Below are 19,096 nucleotides of genomic sequence, written 5' to 3'. Positions count from 1 at the left end.
CGGCGCTCATCTCGCTTCAGGCCGAGGGAGCCGGCGTTTGTCCACAGACAGCTTTCAGGGTCATGTGGGCAGCATGACTAAACCACTTCTGGAGTAACAGAACACCATGATGAAAGCCAGAGCACACGGAAACCTCATTTACCTTCCCACCACATCAGTACCTATTTATCTACTTGCACTGGCGTGCTTTCAAACTGCTAGGTTGGCAGGAGCTGGGAAAGAGCAACGGGAGCTCACCCCGTCACGTGGATTCAAACTGCCCACCTTCCGATCGGCAAGTCCAAGAGGCTCAGTGGTTTGGACTACAGCGCCAACTGCATCTCTTGGGTATATGAACATGACATGCACACTGTTACCCTCTTAGTGTGGTGTAGTGGTTAAGAGCGGTGGACTCGTAATCTGGTGAACTGGGTTCACGTCTCCGCTCCTCCACATGGAGCTGCTGGGTGACCTTGGGCCAGTCACCCTTCTCTGAAGTCTCTCAGCCCCACTCACCTCACAGAGTGTTTGTTGTGGGGGAGGAAGGGAAAGGAAAGGAGAATGTTAGCCGCTTTGAGACTCCTTCGGGTAGTGATAAAGCGGGATATCAAATCCAAACTCCCTCCTCCTCCTCCTCCTCCTCCTCCTCCTCCTCGTCTTCTTCTTCTTCTTCTTCTTCTTCTTCTTCTTCTTCTTCTTCTTCTTCTTCTTCTTCTTCTTCTTCTTCTTCAGCGTTCACCCCAATGTGCCTGACTACTCTGCCTTTGATATTAGTCAGCTATGGAGTCAGCTATGGAGTGGGCTGAAATAGCCTGCTCTCCACTTCTATAGGGCACATCATCCCATGTGGTTGCCCACATGGCCCCTGTGGGAGAGTCCACCTCTCCTCATCTTGCAGGGGAGGAGGGTGTGGCAAAGGCATCCCCTCCTCATATTGAGAAGGAGTGGAATTTTATCAACCCCACTGGCTTTTCTGCTCATTCTGAGCTTTCAGGGTTTTAGACCAGGTTACTTGAAAGGGACTCTAAGAGAAGAGCTGTGGTTCAGTGGCAAAGCATCTGCTTTGAATGCAGAAGGTTCCCGGTTCAATTCCTGGCATCTCCCCAAAGAATCCTATATGAAACCCTGGAGAGCTATTTGCCATTCAGTGTGGACAATGCTGAGTCAAATGCATCAAAGGTAACTGAAGATCTAAGGTAGGTTCCTAAGGACACTTCTCATGTGCTCTTGCCCACGCACTCGCGTTGTTGGGGAGGCTCTGTTCTGTGCCTTATCTCTGGAGGTGGTGTTGCCAGAAACATGGGATGTTCTTCCCTGCTGCAGTTTCCAAACTCTGGAATTTCCTGCCTCAAGAGGTGAACTTAGCTCCTCCCCGAGTGAGGTTTAGGCAGCAAGCAGAAATATGTTTGTCATGGCATGTCTGTGACTTGAATAGCTCTTAGATTGTTTTCTTGGTGTCCCTGATTATTGGCAGCAATCCTGGTTTGCTTACATTTAAAATAAAATAAAACGATTGCATGGCTTTTAATCTTCATTGATTACTTCCTTGAGTGCCTTATTATGAAATAAAAAGGCAGGCTTAAAGCCTGCCACATGGCTTATGTAAAAGGAAGTCTTGCCATGTGTTCTGGAGTGCCATGTGTTTCTATAGTAAGAGCTGTTCGACAGTGGAATTTGCTGCCAAGGAGTGTGGTGGAGTCTCCTTCTTTGGAGGTCTTTAAGCAGAGGCTTGACAACCATATGTCAGGAGTGCTCTGATGGTGTTTCCTGCTTGGCAGGGGGTTGGACTTGATGGCCCTTGTGGTCTCTTCCAACTCTATGATTCTATGATTCTATTTTGTTTTCCAAAAGCTTTGGGCAAAGTCCTTCCCTTAAAGCTCCTGAATGAATTTAGCAGTCATGTGTTAAGACAAAAAGATTTCCTTATGCATTGGTGACTGATTAAATGAAGCAGAAGGAAGGTGCAAGCAGAATGTGTTGCGATGGCATTTATATTGGGACTTCTGCTTTTAAATTTATTCACGAACCCAAGTACACCTAGAAGTAAGCAACATTTCTGTTGGGTAAATCAAACTTCCAGCTGCAAGACACTCAATGCCCTTGGAGTACAGAAACAAAAGGAAAGGCCAACAGGAATTTACAGCGATGGTGACAGAACTTTCCATAGCTTTCAAAGTTTTACAAATAACAATTTCTGAGGCAAGTTGTGTATACCATATCCTTAGGCTAGAACATGGTATGGAAATTCAGAGATACTTTCAAAACATGCAGACAATCTTAGCAGCGTTCATCCTTGGTATGTGCCCATTTTAATTGTCTATACATGTCTTGCTAATTTCCTGAGGCACAGTTCAAAATAGGTCTCAACAGGCAAAACTCAGAAATATATCTTCACCCAGCAAGAATACTCCAGACAGCGTTCTATTGCGTGGACAGGCAGAGTCCCCCAAACCCTTGGCGGCTCAAGACAATGTGCTATGGGATTAAAATTGGCCACAACTTTATTATGTTTCAGATGTGGGTAGACCTTGGCTCAGGCATTGGGCGTTTATCCCTCCCAGTCCCCCGCCGGGGATCTGGGGAATATCAGGGTTATCCAGTGTGTGGGGTGGATGGGCTGGCTCTGGAGAACATATGTTCAAGCAGAGAGAGCCCGCCCCTGTTATGCTGCCGCCGCAGGGGAAAGCAATGACGACCTCTAGGCATACGGTCAAAGCTTCCCCTCAAAAACCCCTTAAACAGGGAACCCTGGTATCGCCGCCGCAAAGAGGAAGGGGGCGTGGGTCACCACTGCACACCCCCATTCAGGGAAGATAGACTAAAAGATTCCGCCCAAGGCCTGATACCACCAAAGTTGTGACGTTTTGCTATGGGAAAGGCAAACCTGCCAAAGCAGGAGAATTCCTTTCCGGCCCTTTAACAGCGACCTTGACGTAGCAGCGCCCATGTAACTGTGGAGAAAAGGTTAACCTGCAAAAGAAGTCTTAACTGAGGGTGGGTAGGGTGGGAGAAGCTCTGGAGCCAACTGATGATTCCCAGGTAAAATCCTCCCTCTATTGTGTGGGCAGGTGGTCCCACCCCTTACCTGGCCTGATCACCTTGGCAACGCTTTCCCAGGCAGGATTGGACGACTGAGGTAGGCGGAGACCTCCAGGTATCCCACCTGGGGGGAGGCAAAGCCAAGCCTGTTCTAATGGTACCACATAGGGTCCAGAAGCTGCGCGCGACCACGCAAAGGGCGCCCCCCCCATTTAATGTGGGGAGCGGTCATTGTTGTGTCCACAATCGCAAGATCTAGTTCCTCATGAATCAATGCCAGTTCTTCAGAGCTCATTAGCATATGTGATCAGGGGTTTGGGGGGGATAGCCGTACACAGCCTCTCTGAGCAGCTGGATGAAGGCTCCCCCAAGAGCCACACTCCCTTTAAAGAGTGCACGGAGCATGTGTGCGGCTCTTGGGGGCTTTTCCCCAAGGAGGGAGAAGGGCAGCCCCCCTCCCTCCTCGGGAAAAAGCCCCCAAGAGCCGCACACATGCTCCACACGGTTCTTTAAAGGGAGTGCTGAGCAGAGCCTCCTGCCTGCGTTCGCACACACATCTCCCCTTACTTTTTAGGAGGGGAAAAGTGTGTCTTATAGAGCGAAAAATACGGTACATTTTACAGGATCCAAGTAATCAAAGCATCTGGAGTGAAGGTGAGGCAAGGAGGAAGGGTGGAAAAATTGACACACTTTTGTCCTGTGGTGCAAGGAAGGTTCTTCCACATTTGATCTCACTGCGACAGAAGTGGCACATTGCAACATACATATGCACCACACATGGTCTGATAGGTGATTTTTGTGCCCCCTGGTTTCACCAACCCCTAGATACGCCTCTGGTGACCGACAATATGGATGAGGATGTGGTGACCACTACAGCAAAAGTGATGTGTAGACCAGGTGGCCAACTCCGTAGCTGGTAACCCCTAAGAAGGAAGTGCATTAGGGTTTGGTACATGCCATTTTGCAAGTGCAAATGATGTGGCAATTTCTTAGCTCTTTTCCAGGTACTTGACAGACATTCTTCCCATTCTTGACCTGGTACTTTGACTTCCTCTCACACCGTTTTCATGATGCCATGCTCTTTACCAATCTTGGAGGGTCCTTTTCAATGTAGAGTTGAAGAACTGTTCCAACTAGTTTTGCAGCAGCAAGGGAAGCGCTGAGATTTGAGAGAGTTTGACGTCTCTTCTTGTGAATTACCACAGGCACACATGCTTGCGCTCTCCCCCCCCCCCACTCCCACAACTTCAAAGTGAAGTGATAAAAATATCACCCTCTTTTTTGAAGCAACCATGATTTGAAACAGAGGTGCAGTTGGGTAATATTAGACTCTGGACTGCATACATTTTAAGCACATTTTCCCTCTCAACTTGTTTGGTCTGTCATACAGATGGCTCTTACTCAATCTGGGGCCAGAAGAATTTCCTGCGTGAAATTCCTTGTTTGTTTCAGATGAGATTATCTTTTCCAACTTGTCTCTGGAGAGAGTTAAGCACACCCACACCATTGCAAATGTTGGGAAGGAAGCCACCCCTTTCAGAGTTTTGATTTGTGCTATTTTGAAGTTGGTGCATAATTGTTTGCTCTGCCCTAACAACTTCCTTGCCTACAACTCTGTAAACGGGTAAAACCCGTTTGAAGGAGAGGAGTGAAGCTCTTGCCACACATCTGCTTGTGGGTTTCCACTTCTATCTGGTAGGATACGGATTAGACTTGCTTCTGTAGCTTTCCTTACGCAGCGAGAAGCGTACACTGGCAAGTTCGGTATACACCAGGCATTCCGTACAATGGAACTGCTCCACAGGGTGCTAAATTTCATGGTCTTCACCATCAGCGAATGTGCACACTTCCATAATGCCCAAAGCTGATTTTATAGAGGAGAAGATCAGAATGCAGCAACAGGTTTTTCTCTTCAACAGAGCTTCAAAAAGAGAGGTGTGGTATGGCTGTTTTGAGCTCTCATCGGACATAAGGGTGTTTTGAGATATTAATGAGTCTTTTGTATTTCCATTTAAGGAGTACTGTAGACTTTCCAGCCTTTTTATATTGAACTGTTGCCAGAATAGACCCACACTCTACTCTTCCATGAAGGATTACAGTAACAAGGGGCAAGGCAACTTTGGGGTGGAATTTTCTGGAAAGAAGATGTTTGGTGCTTCATCATGAGACACTACAGAGTTTTTGGACCTGAAAGGTGGTTGATTCTCTTCTGCCCCAGGTTTGTGGAATTAACTTTATAAAGGCTAACAATGACTGTCCAATATTTGAGAAGGTTAATGAGAAAATTCTTTAGTATTTAGAAATGAGCTACTTAATGTGCTGGTATGATCTGCCATTGTATACTATTGTTTTCTTTTTTGAGGAATGTACATTTGTTTATTAAAAGTATTTGTACATCATGAAACGTATCAAAGCGGTTTACAACATTAAAAAAGATAAAAGTCAAACAATGAAAGCATTAAAAAATGATTTTAAAGCAGAAGAGTTAAAAACAAGCACCATTAAACCATTGTAGGAGATTGCTTGCATAGGTGCTGGTGGAATAAAAAGGTTTTCATCAGGCGTTTTAAAAGTTGGCAGAGAAGACACGCACTGAATCTTTATTGGCAGAGTGTCTGGACCGATGACACTAAAGACTCAGTTTCTCGTTGTTGTCAAATGTGACTCACAAACTCAGGGATGGACCAGCAATGCTCCTGAAGATGATTTCAGTGATCGTGCTGGGATATGGGAGTTCAGGTGACTCCTGAGATACCCTGGACCTAAAGATCCTATGAGATAGTAAGAAAATACTTTTAAAGCACTGATAATTTTAGCAGAAGCTAGGAATGGAGGCTAGAAATAATATTTCAGATTGTTAGAAACAACCATCTTTTTTTTTTTTTAAAAAAAAGCAAAGTGGGAGACTTGAGCATCTTGGATTTTCACAGCTTAGTTGAAAATGCATTTTTTTTAAACAATCTCACTATTAGACAACTGTATTATTAGAATAACTTCATTTCTAGCTGCCATTGGTCAAATATAAATATTGCTCAGGAGAGGCTCTCCATTCCTTCAGAGAGGCTTTTCGGGATTTTTCTGTAGTATCTTGCCATTGGCTAAAGTTCAAAACTGGAATGTGAAAATCCTTCATGGTCTTCCCCACAATAACGAATAGAAGTAAAGTAAAATAATATAATGCAAAATTTGAGATTGAAACCAGCAACAAATAAATATGATAATGTTTGATCTAAAATGGCAGGTGACAAAAGAGGATCATAAATTATCTTTAATTTAATACAGTATTGATGACAGCCAGGGCAAAATTTTTATACCTGTGGTTAATTCTGCATCGATAGCTCCCAGCAAGAGGCAAATTTTTCCTTTTTGTGATTATAATTGTTAGATTCTAATGTCCTTGTAGAAGAGCAGTTCAAGCAAAACTGCATGAAAGCAATTAATAATAACTATGGAAGCGATAACAGCCTACTAAACCTTCTGTGGGCATTGCCTGGTGCCAAACATACTGTGAGGCAGAGTGTGGCAGCTGCCTCAGGTATCAAATGCTGAAGGGAAAGGTGTGGACAGAGCTCTGTGTGTCATGCGGCGCCCTAAACAAGCTTGCCAACCTCAGGTGCAGTGGAGGATGCGGTCCTAGTGCCTTTGCAAATATAAGATTCAGCTGCCAGTCCAGTCAACTTCTGCATGTGGAATGGAGAGGGGGACGCCATCTTGTCTACTGCCCGAGGCAACAAATGTCTTGGCCCAACCCCGACCTTACAAGCAGTGGCTAATGAACTATGGAATCATTACAATATCCTTCTGTGATTTTACAGCCTTATATTACAGGCTAGTCACAGTTACTTTACTATGTGGGCCACGGAAGTGGGAAATTGCTTTGATTTCTCACTTTTTAGGTGTGTTGTTGTTGTTGTTGTTGCTTATGTGTTGTAGCTGTGCCTTTTTCCTTAATAGTCCATTTCTTTTGGTCACCGAATAATGGATTTGCGGCGATCTTATTCCTTACACTTGAGGTTACTTCATATGCTTCATTTTTTAAATATACCTGCTTAACCTCTATCTCAAAATATAATGCATGTCTGCAACTGTGTATATTAATACTGGGATGTGTGTTGTTGAGCTGGGATTGGCTGCAAACGCATGTGTGGAAGTCAATGACTCTCTCACAAGTTCCAGCAACTTTCTTTTGACCCAACCGTGTGGTGATTCTGATAATCGCCTTGGGCTGAGACTAATCTCTTCATAAACGTATCCAGCCAGGGAACAGGTGGTATCTCTATATCTAGCAAGGCCTAGATGTGGCCAGGCAATGGTGTAGCAGTTGGGGTTGGACCTACAATGGCCGAATGAGGCAGCCACCTCAGGGGAGGGGCAGGTGCTGGGTGCATGGAGTAGCAGCGAGAGATGTAAAGGCCATGCTAAGCTAGCCTGTTGCCCTCAGGTGAAGTGGAGGAAGCGTTCTCCTTGGCGGCCTTATTAGGATTTTGTTTGTGGAATGAGGGGTTGAGGAAACCATCTTGCTTGACTGAGGCAAGTAAATGGCTTGGACCAGCTGTGGGAACTGTTCTGTACTGAAGTTCTCACCCTGGGCCAGCAGGGGGATACTGTAGATAGTTATGCAAATGAAGGATCAAAAGTGACGTTCAGTGATTGGATAGTTAGTATGCAAATGAAGGATCGAAAGTGACGTTCAGTGATTGGATAGTTTTAGAAAGTTGTTACAGTAACAAGGTACTGGAGTTCTATATAAGCAGGCTGACTGAGGCCTTCAATTCAGTTCTGTTCTGGCATCTGAATAAAGAAGAGCTGTTTGAAGAACCGCTGTGTCGTCTGATATGTTCACCCACAACTTAACAGGAACAGAATGAGTTTTGTGTATGTGCATGAAAACTTAACATTTGCTTGCTGGTGCATGAACTAACATGTTGTGCACTTTCAAAGGGATATGTTTCTTCCGTAGCAAGCTATTTGTGTTACTAGAGCACAATAGTTATTAAGGTAGCTGCACCTTACTGTGGATGGTTAGCACCACAAAGGCTTCCCCATTCTCCATGTTGTAGGAGAATGATTTTCTCTTCATAGATGGAAAGATGAAAAGCTTTTCTTTTGGTTTCTGTTGCATGAAGTGCTAAGAAACTTTTTCTTTTTTGAAGGAGGGAGAACAAAAAACTAGGAAAAAAACGCATTCTTGCAGCTGCAGATACCAGTTACTAGTAAAAATAATAATGAAAGTGTTTTGGGGTTACGTATCAAGTTAAAAGGGCATTAATGAATCTTTCTCTCTCTTTCCTTTCGTGTAGTAAAACATGAAGACCACATTAGGGATTTCCTGCACTGTTATGCTATCATTCTTCTATGTACTCAAATCAGGTGGGTGATACAGAAATTGATTTTGTAGGAAACTTTCCAAATATTTAAAGGGGGGGGGGGGAGGCGGACATGAAGCAATAGTGAAAACCAGCAATCTTTGTTAGATGCCCAAAATACTCTAGGATTAAAACTCTGGCTTTTCACTGCTGTGCTGCCGATATTTGCTTTGTATGTTCATGATTATGCAAGGGTGAGTTTAAGCTTATTATTTATTTCTTACATTATGTATTTATTTATTACCTCTGTAGCAGTGGCGTAGCGTGAGTTGTCAGCACCCGGGGCAACGCAAGTAATTTGCGCCCGCTAACCCGGGGCAAGGCAAGTAATTTGCGCCCCCCCCTAACCCCTAACCTGCGAGTTGCCGCTGGCGCTGCCGCCCAAACGACGATGCTTGCCCGGAGGAGGAGGGGGGCAGAGAGGCGAGGAAAATGCAACGGCCCAGCAGCTGCAGCAGCACCGGCGGAGGCGGGGCTGTGAGGAGGGGCTGCCTGGCGCGTCCTCCGCGGCGAGCGCTGAGAGCCGCTGCCTGCCGGGCGCCTTCAGCCCGGACGCGCGCACAGCTCGTCGGTTCCGCGAGACATGCGGCTCCGCTACAGCCTGCGCCCGAGGCTCTTCGGCGACTCCGGAGGCAGTGAGCGCCCCTCCCCAGATGTTGCGCCCGGTGCGGCCGGCCCCCCTGGCACCCCCCACGCTACGCCACTGCTCTGTAGTCCACCTTGTTTTTACCAAGGAGCACAAGGTGGTATACATGGCTGTCCCCCCATCTCATTTAACTCACCACCACAACCCTGTGAGGTAGGTCAGGCTGAGAGGCCCAAGGTCACCCAGTGAGCTTCATGGCTTAGTGGGGATTTGAACCCTGTTCTCCCAGGTCCTAGTCTGACACTATAACCTAAGATTACCTAACTTGCAACATTGTGGGTAGATGTAGTTGGCTCCTATCGGTTAGCTGAAGTTAATTTCTCCTTTAACAGTCAATAAAAAAAATCTCACTCGAAACTAAAAATAAAAATTTCCTTTCCTCCTTGCAGAGAAATGCATTGTCCAGGATATTAAATTTGCTAACCCATACGTTGCTGAAGGAGAACCTCTAGGACGCCATTGTTTTTTTTACCCAACACCAGATCTTGAAAACGCACCCTATAATTTCAGCTGGTATACAAGTGGAAATGAAACACCTGTAACGAAAGACCCATCCTCCAGAATTCATCAGCGTGGAACAAAGCTGTGGTTTATTCCTGCAAGATATGAAGATTCTGGATTATATGAATGTGTTATACGGTCAGGACTTGCATTTAACTGCGGTGCATGTGTGTAAATGGCGGAGGGTGGTAATTCAGGCTACACCATTGGAAATCTGACTGCAGTGGTACTTTGGTTCTCAAACTTAATCCGTTCAGGAAGATGGTCCCAAAACCAAAGCGTTCCAAAAGCAAAGTGCACTTTCCCATAGAAATGGGAAAACAACCCCTAAAACAGCAATTTAACATGAATTTTACTATCTAACGAGACCATTGATCCATAAAATGAAAGCAATAAACAATGTACTGCAGTCACACAACCAATCAATCAGTAGCTGAACTGGGTTCCACACAGTCACAAAAACAAAACATATTTTTTTTTGCAAAAACAAAAACGCAAAATAAATAGCAAAAACAGACAGACCTCAGTGTAACACTCAAAACGGAAGCGTGGCACTCAAATTGGAGGCGAAACACTCAAATCGGAAGCGTAACACTCAAAACGGAGCATGTTCAGCTTCCGAAAAAAGTTTGCAAACCGGAACACTTACTTCCGGGTTTGCAGTGTTTGGGTTCCAGGTTGTTTGAGTACCAAGGTGTTTGAGAACCAAGGTACCACTGTATTTCCCAGTGCAACTAATCTGAGATAAGCAGATATTGTTTAACTGCTGCTTGAGGCTGTGCTTTGGAGAGAGGTTGCAGATCATAGAATCGTAGAATCAGAAGGGACCCCAAGGGTCATCGAGATTGATCATTCCACTCAAAAGCAAAACAAAAACAAAAAGCCCATACACGAGCCCCCCAATTCAATTCCTTGCAAGTGGAGCAAGTCTGTGTTCACAGCTTGGTGCAAGCAAACTTCAACCTCAAGCACCTTCTCCTGCTACTCCCAGGCCCAGCAATTTACCTGCAGCCATAGGGAAGGCTGAAGGTGGAAGCTGTCCCTCCACTCATATTGGAAACATCCATTTCCACCAGTTAGGATTTGGGAGTTCATGTTCCAATATGCCCAGGGGTAACACAATGCTCTTTCCATTAATTTCCACTGGGAAGAAGGCCCTTGAGGCTATTTGCCTCAAATTCCACAAGAGATGCTGGGCCATACTTTCGTCTCTCTCCCCAACAAGAGTAGATGTCCCCCTGAGGAGTGGCAGTGCACACGGTTACTTCTACTGCCTTCCCCGTCACTGAGGGGAGTCCCTGGGTCCTCGAGGGCAAGGAAGGGGGGAGGTGGCTGAGGTTGGTGTTCCATGAGCACCACTAAACTTTTTACAGGTGCTCTAAATGGGCATTGGGATGCGGGTGGCGTTGTGGATTAAACCACAGAGCCTAGGACTTGTGATCAGAAGGTCAGCGGTTTGAATCCCCGCGACAGGGTGAGCTCCCGTTGCTCGGTCCCTGCTCCTGCCAACCTAGCAGTTCGAAAGCACGTCAAAGTGCAAGTAGATACGGTAAATAGCTACTGCTTCAGCAAGAAGGTAAACAGCATTTCTGTGCACTGCTCTGGTTTGCCAGAAGTGGCTTAGTCATGCTGGCCACATGACCCGGAAGCTGTACGCCGGCTCCCTCGGCCAATAAAGTGAGATGAACGCCGCAACCCCAGAGTTGGCCATGACTGGACCTAATGGTCAGGGGTCCCTTTACCTTTAAATGGGAATTAGAAGCTTGAACTTTTGCAAGTGCTCAACTAGAGTGGCTTTCAAAGTATGACATGTCAGGGTTTAACTTTAGGATGCTTGTATATCATGCCTTGCATGCTGCCCCCAACGCTCATGTATATAGACAAAATGGTAATACCGGTTTTTGCCTTCAAAAGTTTGGCTGCCCTTTGCCAGCTACACTTTCATTGGTAGTTCTCACTGAAGAATCTTAACAGCAAAGACTCTTGTGGCACCTTAAAGACCAGCAAATTCATTGTGGTCTAAGCTTTCATGGGCTGCAGTCCATTTGATCCGTTCCATGCAGCACTATCTTAGGTAGAAAGTATACAAAAGCTTAAACGGTGGTACCTCAGGTTACATACGCTTCAGGTTACAGACTTCGCTAACCCAGAAATAGTACCTTGGGTTAAGAATGAGATGAGAATGCTTCAGGATGAGAACAGAAATCATGTGGTGGCAGCGTGGCAGCAGCGGCAGGCCCCATTAGCTAAAGTGGTATCTCAGGTTAAGAACAGTTTCAGATTAAGAACGGACCTCCGGAACGAATTAAGTTCTTAACCCGAGGTACCACTGTATATACTTGCTAGTATTTATGGTGACTTGAGACTTTGTGTTATTTTTGCTGAGGGATGACTGCCTTTTGGGGAATATTGTCAGATTTCATTCAAAGTTCTCATAATTCTAATTGACTGACACGTGATTGTATAACAGCTCTGAATGTGTTTGACTCATACCAGTCAGAGCATCCCATTGCTTAGTATTTTCCAACACTAATTCCTGACCCCCCTTTTCCATTGCACAAAGCCATTCAGCCAAAATGGTATGCCATCTATCTTTGTCCTAAGATGACTGGTAATCTTTAGTTTATCCTCCCATCACCTAATCCTCAACTCGATGAAGTTCAGTAAAACTACACTCTCTGGATAAAAGCATTTCTTCAGGCATTCACAGTTATTTGACTGTGGAATGTGCACAGTCCAGTTTATTTCAGTGTTTGTGCTTGCATTCCAGCAATATTGCCTAAGTCCAGGACAATCCGAACGTTTTCAAAACATCGTTAAAAAACACTGGTAAACGACTAAAGGGTTTTGTTTTGGAAAACCTTCAAACTGACGTAAGATTGGAATGACTGTGCAACCAGATTGAACTATTTTGGCAGAGATCTATTAGAAATGATTCCTTTGCAAATTGGGAGATTTCAGATGTTGCACCCTTAGGTATGGAAGCGTCAGATTTAGGTCCTGTAATTTTAGTGGGTATTCGTTTATGACCATCTATTTTCCTATTTCCATTTGTTTCCATATTTGGTCCAAGAAGTACAATCCTATATGTATCTTCTCCAAGGGTGAGAAATCCTTTCTTTCTGCCCGTGGACCACATTCCCTCTTGCATAACTTTTCAAGAGCCACACCAAAGGCAGAAGTGGGCGGATCACTGAATGTAAATTTTACATTTTTACCATAGGATAGTTTTTACACACAGTCACGCATTTCTCTTTATCCCCCATCCAGTCAAGAAAGGCCTTCTTACAGTTCAAGTACACATTCCACCCAGGCAAAGAATACTCACGGAGCGTATGAATCAGGCCCAGTGAGGGGTCTGGAAAGAGTCCTGGGGGCCAGACAGAGAAGCCTGGAGGACTGCAATTGCCCCTCAGACCTGACGTTCCCCACCCCTAGTCATGGGGGAAGCCAGGATTTATGTTGTGATGGGGGCAAGACACCTACCTGTCACCATCTTCTATCTGGCTCTGTCTAGCAGATTCAGAATGAAACATTTCAACAACAGTTGTTTTAAAATTACTTTCTTCTGACGCCAAGTTTTCAGAAAAATCTGTCAAAATCTTCAGTCATTTGAAAACTAAGTCAAATAAAAAATTGACGTCAAGGAGCACCTTTCATGCGGTTAACGAGTATATTTTGCAAAATTACAAAGAACACACATTTTTTTATCTTATTTTTAAAAAAATCTAGACTAAAACAACTTTTCTTGGATTTGCTGAAAACCTTTCACAATATAATCCAGGTGACCTCAGCGCGCATTTCAATTTCAACTATTCTGATTATTTCTACTTTTAGTTAAGTATTTTTTATTTATTTGATTTGATTTAGGGGTGGGGGAGCTGACTCCATGCCCCTCTGGCTACACCCATGCCCCTAGTCTAGGCTGAAGTACGCCCCTATGAGTTCAATGGGAGTATAAGATTGCAGCCTCAATAAAGTAGACAGGGGTCTACTTGGTAACAAAAGTTTGCTTGCTACTGTGTCGTCATTATAACAAAAGGTATCCAAACAGCCGCCTTCCTTATCTTATTGCTAGGAGCTCCTTTGGGATTAGCAAGAAGGAAAGAGCGTAAGATAGTAATTGTGAGGGTGGGGGTAACACTTGGAATGGCTGTGGGTATGCTTACGCTGCAAAAGCATAAAACTGAAGTAATTTTAACTCTGACATTTTCATCTTTAGTTACCAGAATTCGACAATATGCTACAGAAATAGGATTAGAATACAGGTTGTCAACGACAGTGCTGCTCTCTGTTTTAATGAGAAGTCCAGCTACAATCAAACGGTACCAAAAGGATCAGCTGCAAAGATTGTGTGTTCTAACACGGAGGACTTGACACGAGAGCTGGATTTTTTCTCTGTTCGTTGGTATAAGGTACAAACCCTTATAGGTCCCCTTCTTCTGTGGTACTACCCCATCACTTCTTTTCTTCTAAAGAATACTTAATGTTAATGTTAGTAACTTCTCAATGCCACATTTCTCTCACAACTGAAGAGCCAGGGCAGTGGGGGGGGGGAGTATATCTGAAGGAGTGTCTCCACCCCCGTCGTTCTATCATAGCTGTCAACTTACAGATATGAAAATAAGGGACCAGCAGCCTTGAAAATAAGGGACCAGCAGCCAAAATAAGGGACCTGCAGCCTCACCTGTTCCAGGCACTCCAGTCTTCCTGTCCTCCTGCAGTCTGGTCAAACTCATGCTGGTAGCTTCGAGAACACTGTCCAACCAACTTTGTAACCAGAGGTTCAACTGAATAGAATCTGAATCACATGCACCACAAGGCCTATGCAGCCTCAACTTAAGATGGCTTCCCAGCAAAGTTTGCAGCAGCACGTGCAACAAAATGGCGTCCAGCATTCAAAAAACCCCTCAGCTTGCATTAACTAGCCACACACAAGCCATGCAAGCTCCACCCCCCAGTCGTTTAAGAACCTCTTATTGGGTGAGCAACACAGCCAAGCAACACAGTTGGAGCCTCCCTCCTCCCTGGCCGGCAGGGCGGGAGGGAGAGGAGCTGCTTCCTTTGAAATTTAAGGGACATTTATCAATAAGGGACAGCAGCGGGACTTGGCGCTGGAATAAGGGACTGTCCCTTCAAATAAGGGACACTTGACAGTTATGCGTTCTATGCAGACACTGAGGTCCAGCGCCGAGGGCCTTCTGGTGGTTCCCTCACTGCGAGAAGCCAAGTTACAGGGAACCAGGCAGAGGGCCTTCTTGGTAGTGGCACCCGCCCTCCCACCAGATGTCAAAGAGAACAACAACTATCAGACTTTTAGAAGACATCTGAAGGCAGCCCTGTTTAGGAAAGCTTTTAATGTTTGATGTATTACGGTATTTTAATATTTTGTTGGAAGCTGCCCAGAGTGGAAGCCCAGCCAGATGGGCGAGGTATAAATAATAAATTATTATTATTATTATTATTATTATTATTATTATTATTATTATTATTATTATTATTAGGAAGCATCATCAGGTGGGGAGGGAGCACCCACCCCTTCCATTGCCCGCTTATTTTCTCCAGCAAAATCTCCCAGGCTACAATTAAAATCATTTATTTTCCCATCTGGGTTATGAAACTGGAAGTGAGCCCAAGGCAGGCAACTCCCTTCATTCCAGTTTTCTCAAGAAGCGTGGGTTTGGAACTACATATTCTCTTAGGCAGCTTAGTCTCAAACTAGACATAAATGGGATGGCACATAAATTTAGTACGTTGCAACTTCTCCAGAGCTCATTACAGCAAAAAGTATACAGGGCCGGCAGACACACGCTTGCCACTTTGCCTCTTTACTCAAAACAAATAATGTAACATATATTAACATAATACAACCAGGTTATTTCATAAGAAAAAGTCACTATGGTGCTTTTTAAAAGGTCTGTGTACAATATTGCTTTTCATGCTGAATGTTTGACTGAATAGTTATTGCATACATTATATAAAATAGAGGAACATAATAATTTCTCTTATTTTTGCCTTCCTCTACAGTGAATTTGTTTAGCATAAGACTCTATACAGAGATTTGTTTAGGATAAGCCAAACTAAGCATGAGCAAATAGTGTGTACTTTTCACATTCTGTGTGCATTTAAACAGAACCTTTCTTTGCTTTTAGGAATGCAAGGCAGTGCAGCAGGATGAACGAGTTTTCGTCTTGCAATCATATCTTGTAATAAACAACGTGAGAGAAGATGATAAGGGAAAATATGAATGTAAAATAACATACACTTATTTGGGGAATCAATATAATGTTTCAAGGAGCATTTTTGTGATTGTTAAAGGTAAATCTTTATGTTTTAGTTCCTTGGTAAAGCCTGTATTTTGTAAAATATTCCCTATGTAATGGGGTTGTATGCAGTTTTAATTTTAAAACTTGAATCCATTTTTAGTTTTATTGTATGAGGTCTCCAGTGCATCCCTTAGAGATTGCATCCCTTAGAGATTCCTCACACCTCCATCACATGTGGTTTGTTGTTCCTATTTCTTTGCCACATCTCCAACAAAGGTTAGATTTCAATTTATATATCTTTGCCAACTTAACTGGTGTTAAGTACCACCTATGGAACATCTTGATAAAATTTTCTTTGATTGTGTATAAGGCGGTAAATCGAATATCTTCTCACCAGAGTTTCTCCCATTGCTCTAGATAAATAGTATGTCCGACATCTTTGGGCCCATTTAATCACAGTTTCTTTCACTTCTTTATCCATCAATTCCCAGTCCAGTAAAATATTATATGTTTTAGATAGCAATTTCTTATTGTTTTGAATTATTATAATATTGAATTTTCAATCCTCTTTTGCAAAGCCTTTCTTTTGATCAGAATTAAATATACTTCCTAGTTGTATATACAGTGGTGCCCCGCAAGACGAATGCCCCGCAAGACGGAAAACTCGCTAGACGAAAGAGTTTTCCGTTTTGGAGGTGCTTCGCAAAACGAATTTCCTATGGGCTTGCTTCGCAAGACGACAATGTCTTGCGAGTTCCTGCTGGTTTTTTCCCTCCCCCCCCCTTTTCTAAGCCGCTAAGCCACTTATCAGCTGATCCGATCAGCAGATAAGCCGCTAAAAGCCGCTAAAAGCCGCTAATAGCACTAATAGCGCTAATCCGCTAATCCGTCAATGGGCTTGCTTCGCAAGACGAAAAAACCACTAGACAAAGAGAATCACAGAACGGATTCTTTTCGTCTTGCGAGGCATCACTGTAATGCCATCTCTCAATTTCATATTGACGTATCTCCTCAAAGGATTTTAATCTGAGTTTCCCTTGTTCTTCTTTCAATAGTTGTCTATATGTTGGCCAATTTGTTCTCATATTCAGTTTTTTTACAGCAAGGTGTCTGTGGTTCCAACTGTAATCTATATTTATTCCAAAACTTTTATAGTGCACTTCTAAATATATGATTTGTAAATTCTTTACTGACTTTCACCTTCTCATGATTGAGATACGCATGCCATCCATCCCTGATGTTAAAACTTTCAAGATCTAATATATTAGTTTTTTTTCAAGATCTAATATATTACCATTTAGTATCAGTTCACTGGGTTCCCAATGAATGACACCCTAGTGCCCCGTCCCCCCAGGTTGGCTTTTTCTTTGCATTAAAAAACACACACACACTAAAGCACTTTTATAACTGGAACACTATTGGACAATTATGTTATTACTTTGACAGAAAAGACGGGTAAATTAAAAAACCTACTAAAATGGGAAAGGAACTATTTTGAAAATGCATTTCAGTAGATGTAGGGCGATAGGCTCACCTGCCCACTATGTTGTTTTAAATGTATAAACCATGCATCATGGAAAAGGGTAATGCTTCTGAATATCAGTTTCTGGAAATCACAGGAGGGGAAGAGTGCTCTGTGCTCAGATCCTGCTTGTGGGTTTCCTATAGGCATTTGGTTGGCCTCTGTGAGAACAGGATGCTGGACTAGATGGGCCACTGGCCTGATCCAGCCAGTGGCGTAGCGTGGGTTGTCAGCACCCGGGGCAAGGCAAGTAATTTGCGCCCCCTAACCTGTGGATTTGCGCCCCCTAACCCTAACCCCCAGATGTCGCGCCCGGTGCGGCTGGCCCCCCCTGCACCCCCAAGCTACGCCACTGGATCCAGCAGGCTCTTCTTAAATTCTTTAAGAGTAGTCCTAGGACCGTCTTTACCTGCGAACACTACACTACACTACACTACACTACACTACACTACACTACACTACACTGCGAAAGTGTGAAGAAGCAGGAGGAAAGCAGTCATTTAATGATGATGTCATGTAGCTGCCCTGTAGAAAGTTAGTGAGCAAAGCATGGCCATTATGCAGTAAAAGCACAGTTTGGAAGCATCCCATGTTTTCTCTGGACATGTGCTGCTCCCAAGGGTTAACTGTGCGGCGAGGTCCGAGTCCAGTCCGAGGTCGAGGGTGCAGTATGGAGGCTGTCCGTCAAAGCTGAAGCGGGGTCCAAGGCAGGGAGTCGGGTGAGGTCAGGAACTCTGCTCCCACAACCTGGGACTGGGGCTGGCTGGCTTTTATCTGCCCCGAGGCATAGGGCGGCCCTGGTCCACAGGTGACTCGCCTCTCCTGGCCTGGAGGCGAGCGCTCCTCCTGCGGGAACTTAGTTCCCTCCGCCTCTCTCTTCCCTGAGCCTCTGCAGCTCAGCAGAGGCTGGAGGGTTACTGGACCCAGAGGCAACCTCAGTTTCCTCTGACGGGGCTGAGAGTGGAGCATCTGCAGGCAATGGGTCCTCCATCCCCTCAGGGGCCAGAGCAGACTCAGCTGGTGCCTGCACCTGAGGATCCAGCACAGGTGAGGACCCTTCAGGCTCAAGCCCCAGCCCCGGCTCAGCTGGTTCTGGAGGCGGGGAATCCTGTGCAGGCTGGGATCCCTCAGGCTCAGCCTCCGAGTCCGAATCCCAGGCCATCACAGGGCAGGTCACTTGAGGTAGAGACGGGGAGTTGCTTTTGGATGTCAGATACAGTATGTAGTTATTCTCTTTTGCACTTGCAGGAAAGCATCCCCCACTTTTAAGGATGAAGAGCCAGTGTGGTGTAGTGGTTAAGAGCGGTAGTCTCATAATCTGGGGAACCGGGTTCGCATCTCCGCTCCTCCACATGCAGCTGCTGGGTGCAGTCACGCTTCTTTGAAGTCTCTCAGCCCCACTCACCTCACAGAGTGTTTGTTGTGGGGGAGGAAGGGAAAGGAGAATGTTAGCCGCTTTGAGACTCCTTAAAGGGAGTGAAAGGCGGGATATCAAATCCAAACTCTTCTTCTTCTTCTTCTTCTTCTTTTGAAAGTCCTTGTCCTTGGTTGCTGCCCTGTGGAGTTTGGGCACAGTTGTCTGAGTTAGGAAAAGAGAGAGGGGCTCTTTGAAATCCTTGAAAGGCAGTCCTGGCTATCGTTCAGGCATAATCCACCAGCAGAGGGCAGAGAAGATCTCCTGCTGGGAAAAATGGGAGGGCAGCTGCTATGGAAAGCAGAGTCACTTGGTACCCAGAGCCAGCCCTACCATGAGTGAGGTGGCTTCTCAAACAGCCGA

At 44.9% G+C, this 19,096-nt stretch overlaps 1 protein-coding gene and 1 long non-coding RNA gene across 2 annotated transcripts in view; one reads left to right on the top strand and one right to left on the bottom strand.

Annotated features, from left to right (window-relative positions):
* LOC310705804 (uncharacterized protein) overlaps positions 1–19,096 on the top strand; it is a 66,569-nt gene that overhangs the window by 39,418 nt on the left and 8,055 nt on the right. The window contains exons 12-16 of the mRNA XM_083500625.1: positions 6,404–6,553; positions 8,320–8,388; positions 9,420–9,669; positions 13,754–13,946; positions 15,684–15,849. Coding sequence (XP_083356751.1) covers positions 6,404–6,553; positions 8,320–8,388; positions 9,420–9,669; positions 13,754–13,946; positions 15,684–15,849 — 828 coding nt within the window. The remainder of the gene's footprint in view (positions 1–6,403; positions 6,554–8,319; positions 8,389–9,419; positions 9,670–13,753; positions 13,947–15,683; positions 15,850–19,096) is intronic.
* Positions 17,395–17,997, bottom strand: LOC310706215. The gene is made up of 3 exons (XR_014525760.1): positions 17,769–17,997; positions 17,673–17,728; positions 17,395–17,518 (listed from the first exon to the last, which is right to left on the bottom strand). It is a non-coding gene; the product is annotated as an uncharacterized lncRNA (long non-coding RNA).

Source organism: Podarcis liolepis, assembly GCF_965112155.1.
Source record: "Podarcis liolepis genome assembly, chromosome: 4".
In the NCBI taxonomy this organism is placed as follows: domain Eukaryota; kingdom Metazoa; phylum Chordata; class Lepidosauria; order Squamata; family Lacertidae; genus Podarcis; species Podarcis liolepis.
The sequence above is the reverse complement of the archived record's forward strand: the minus strand, read 5'-3'. Positions and strand labels throughout refer to the sequence as shown.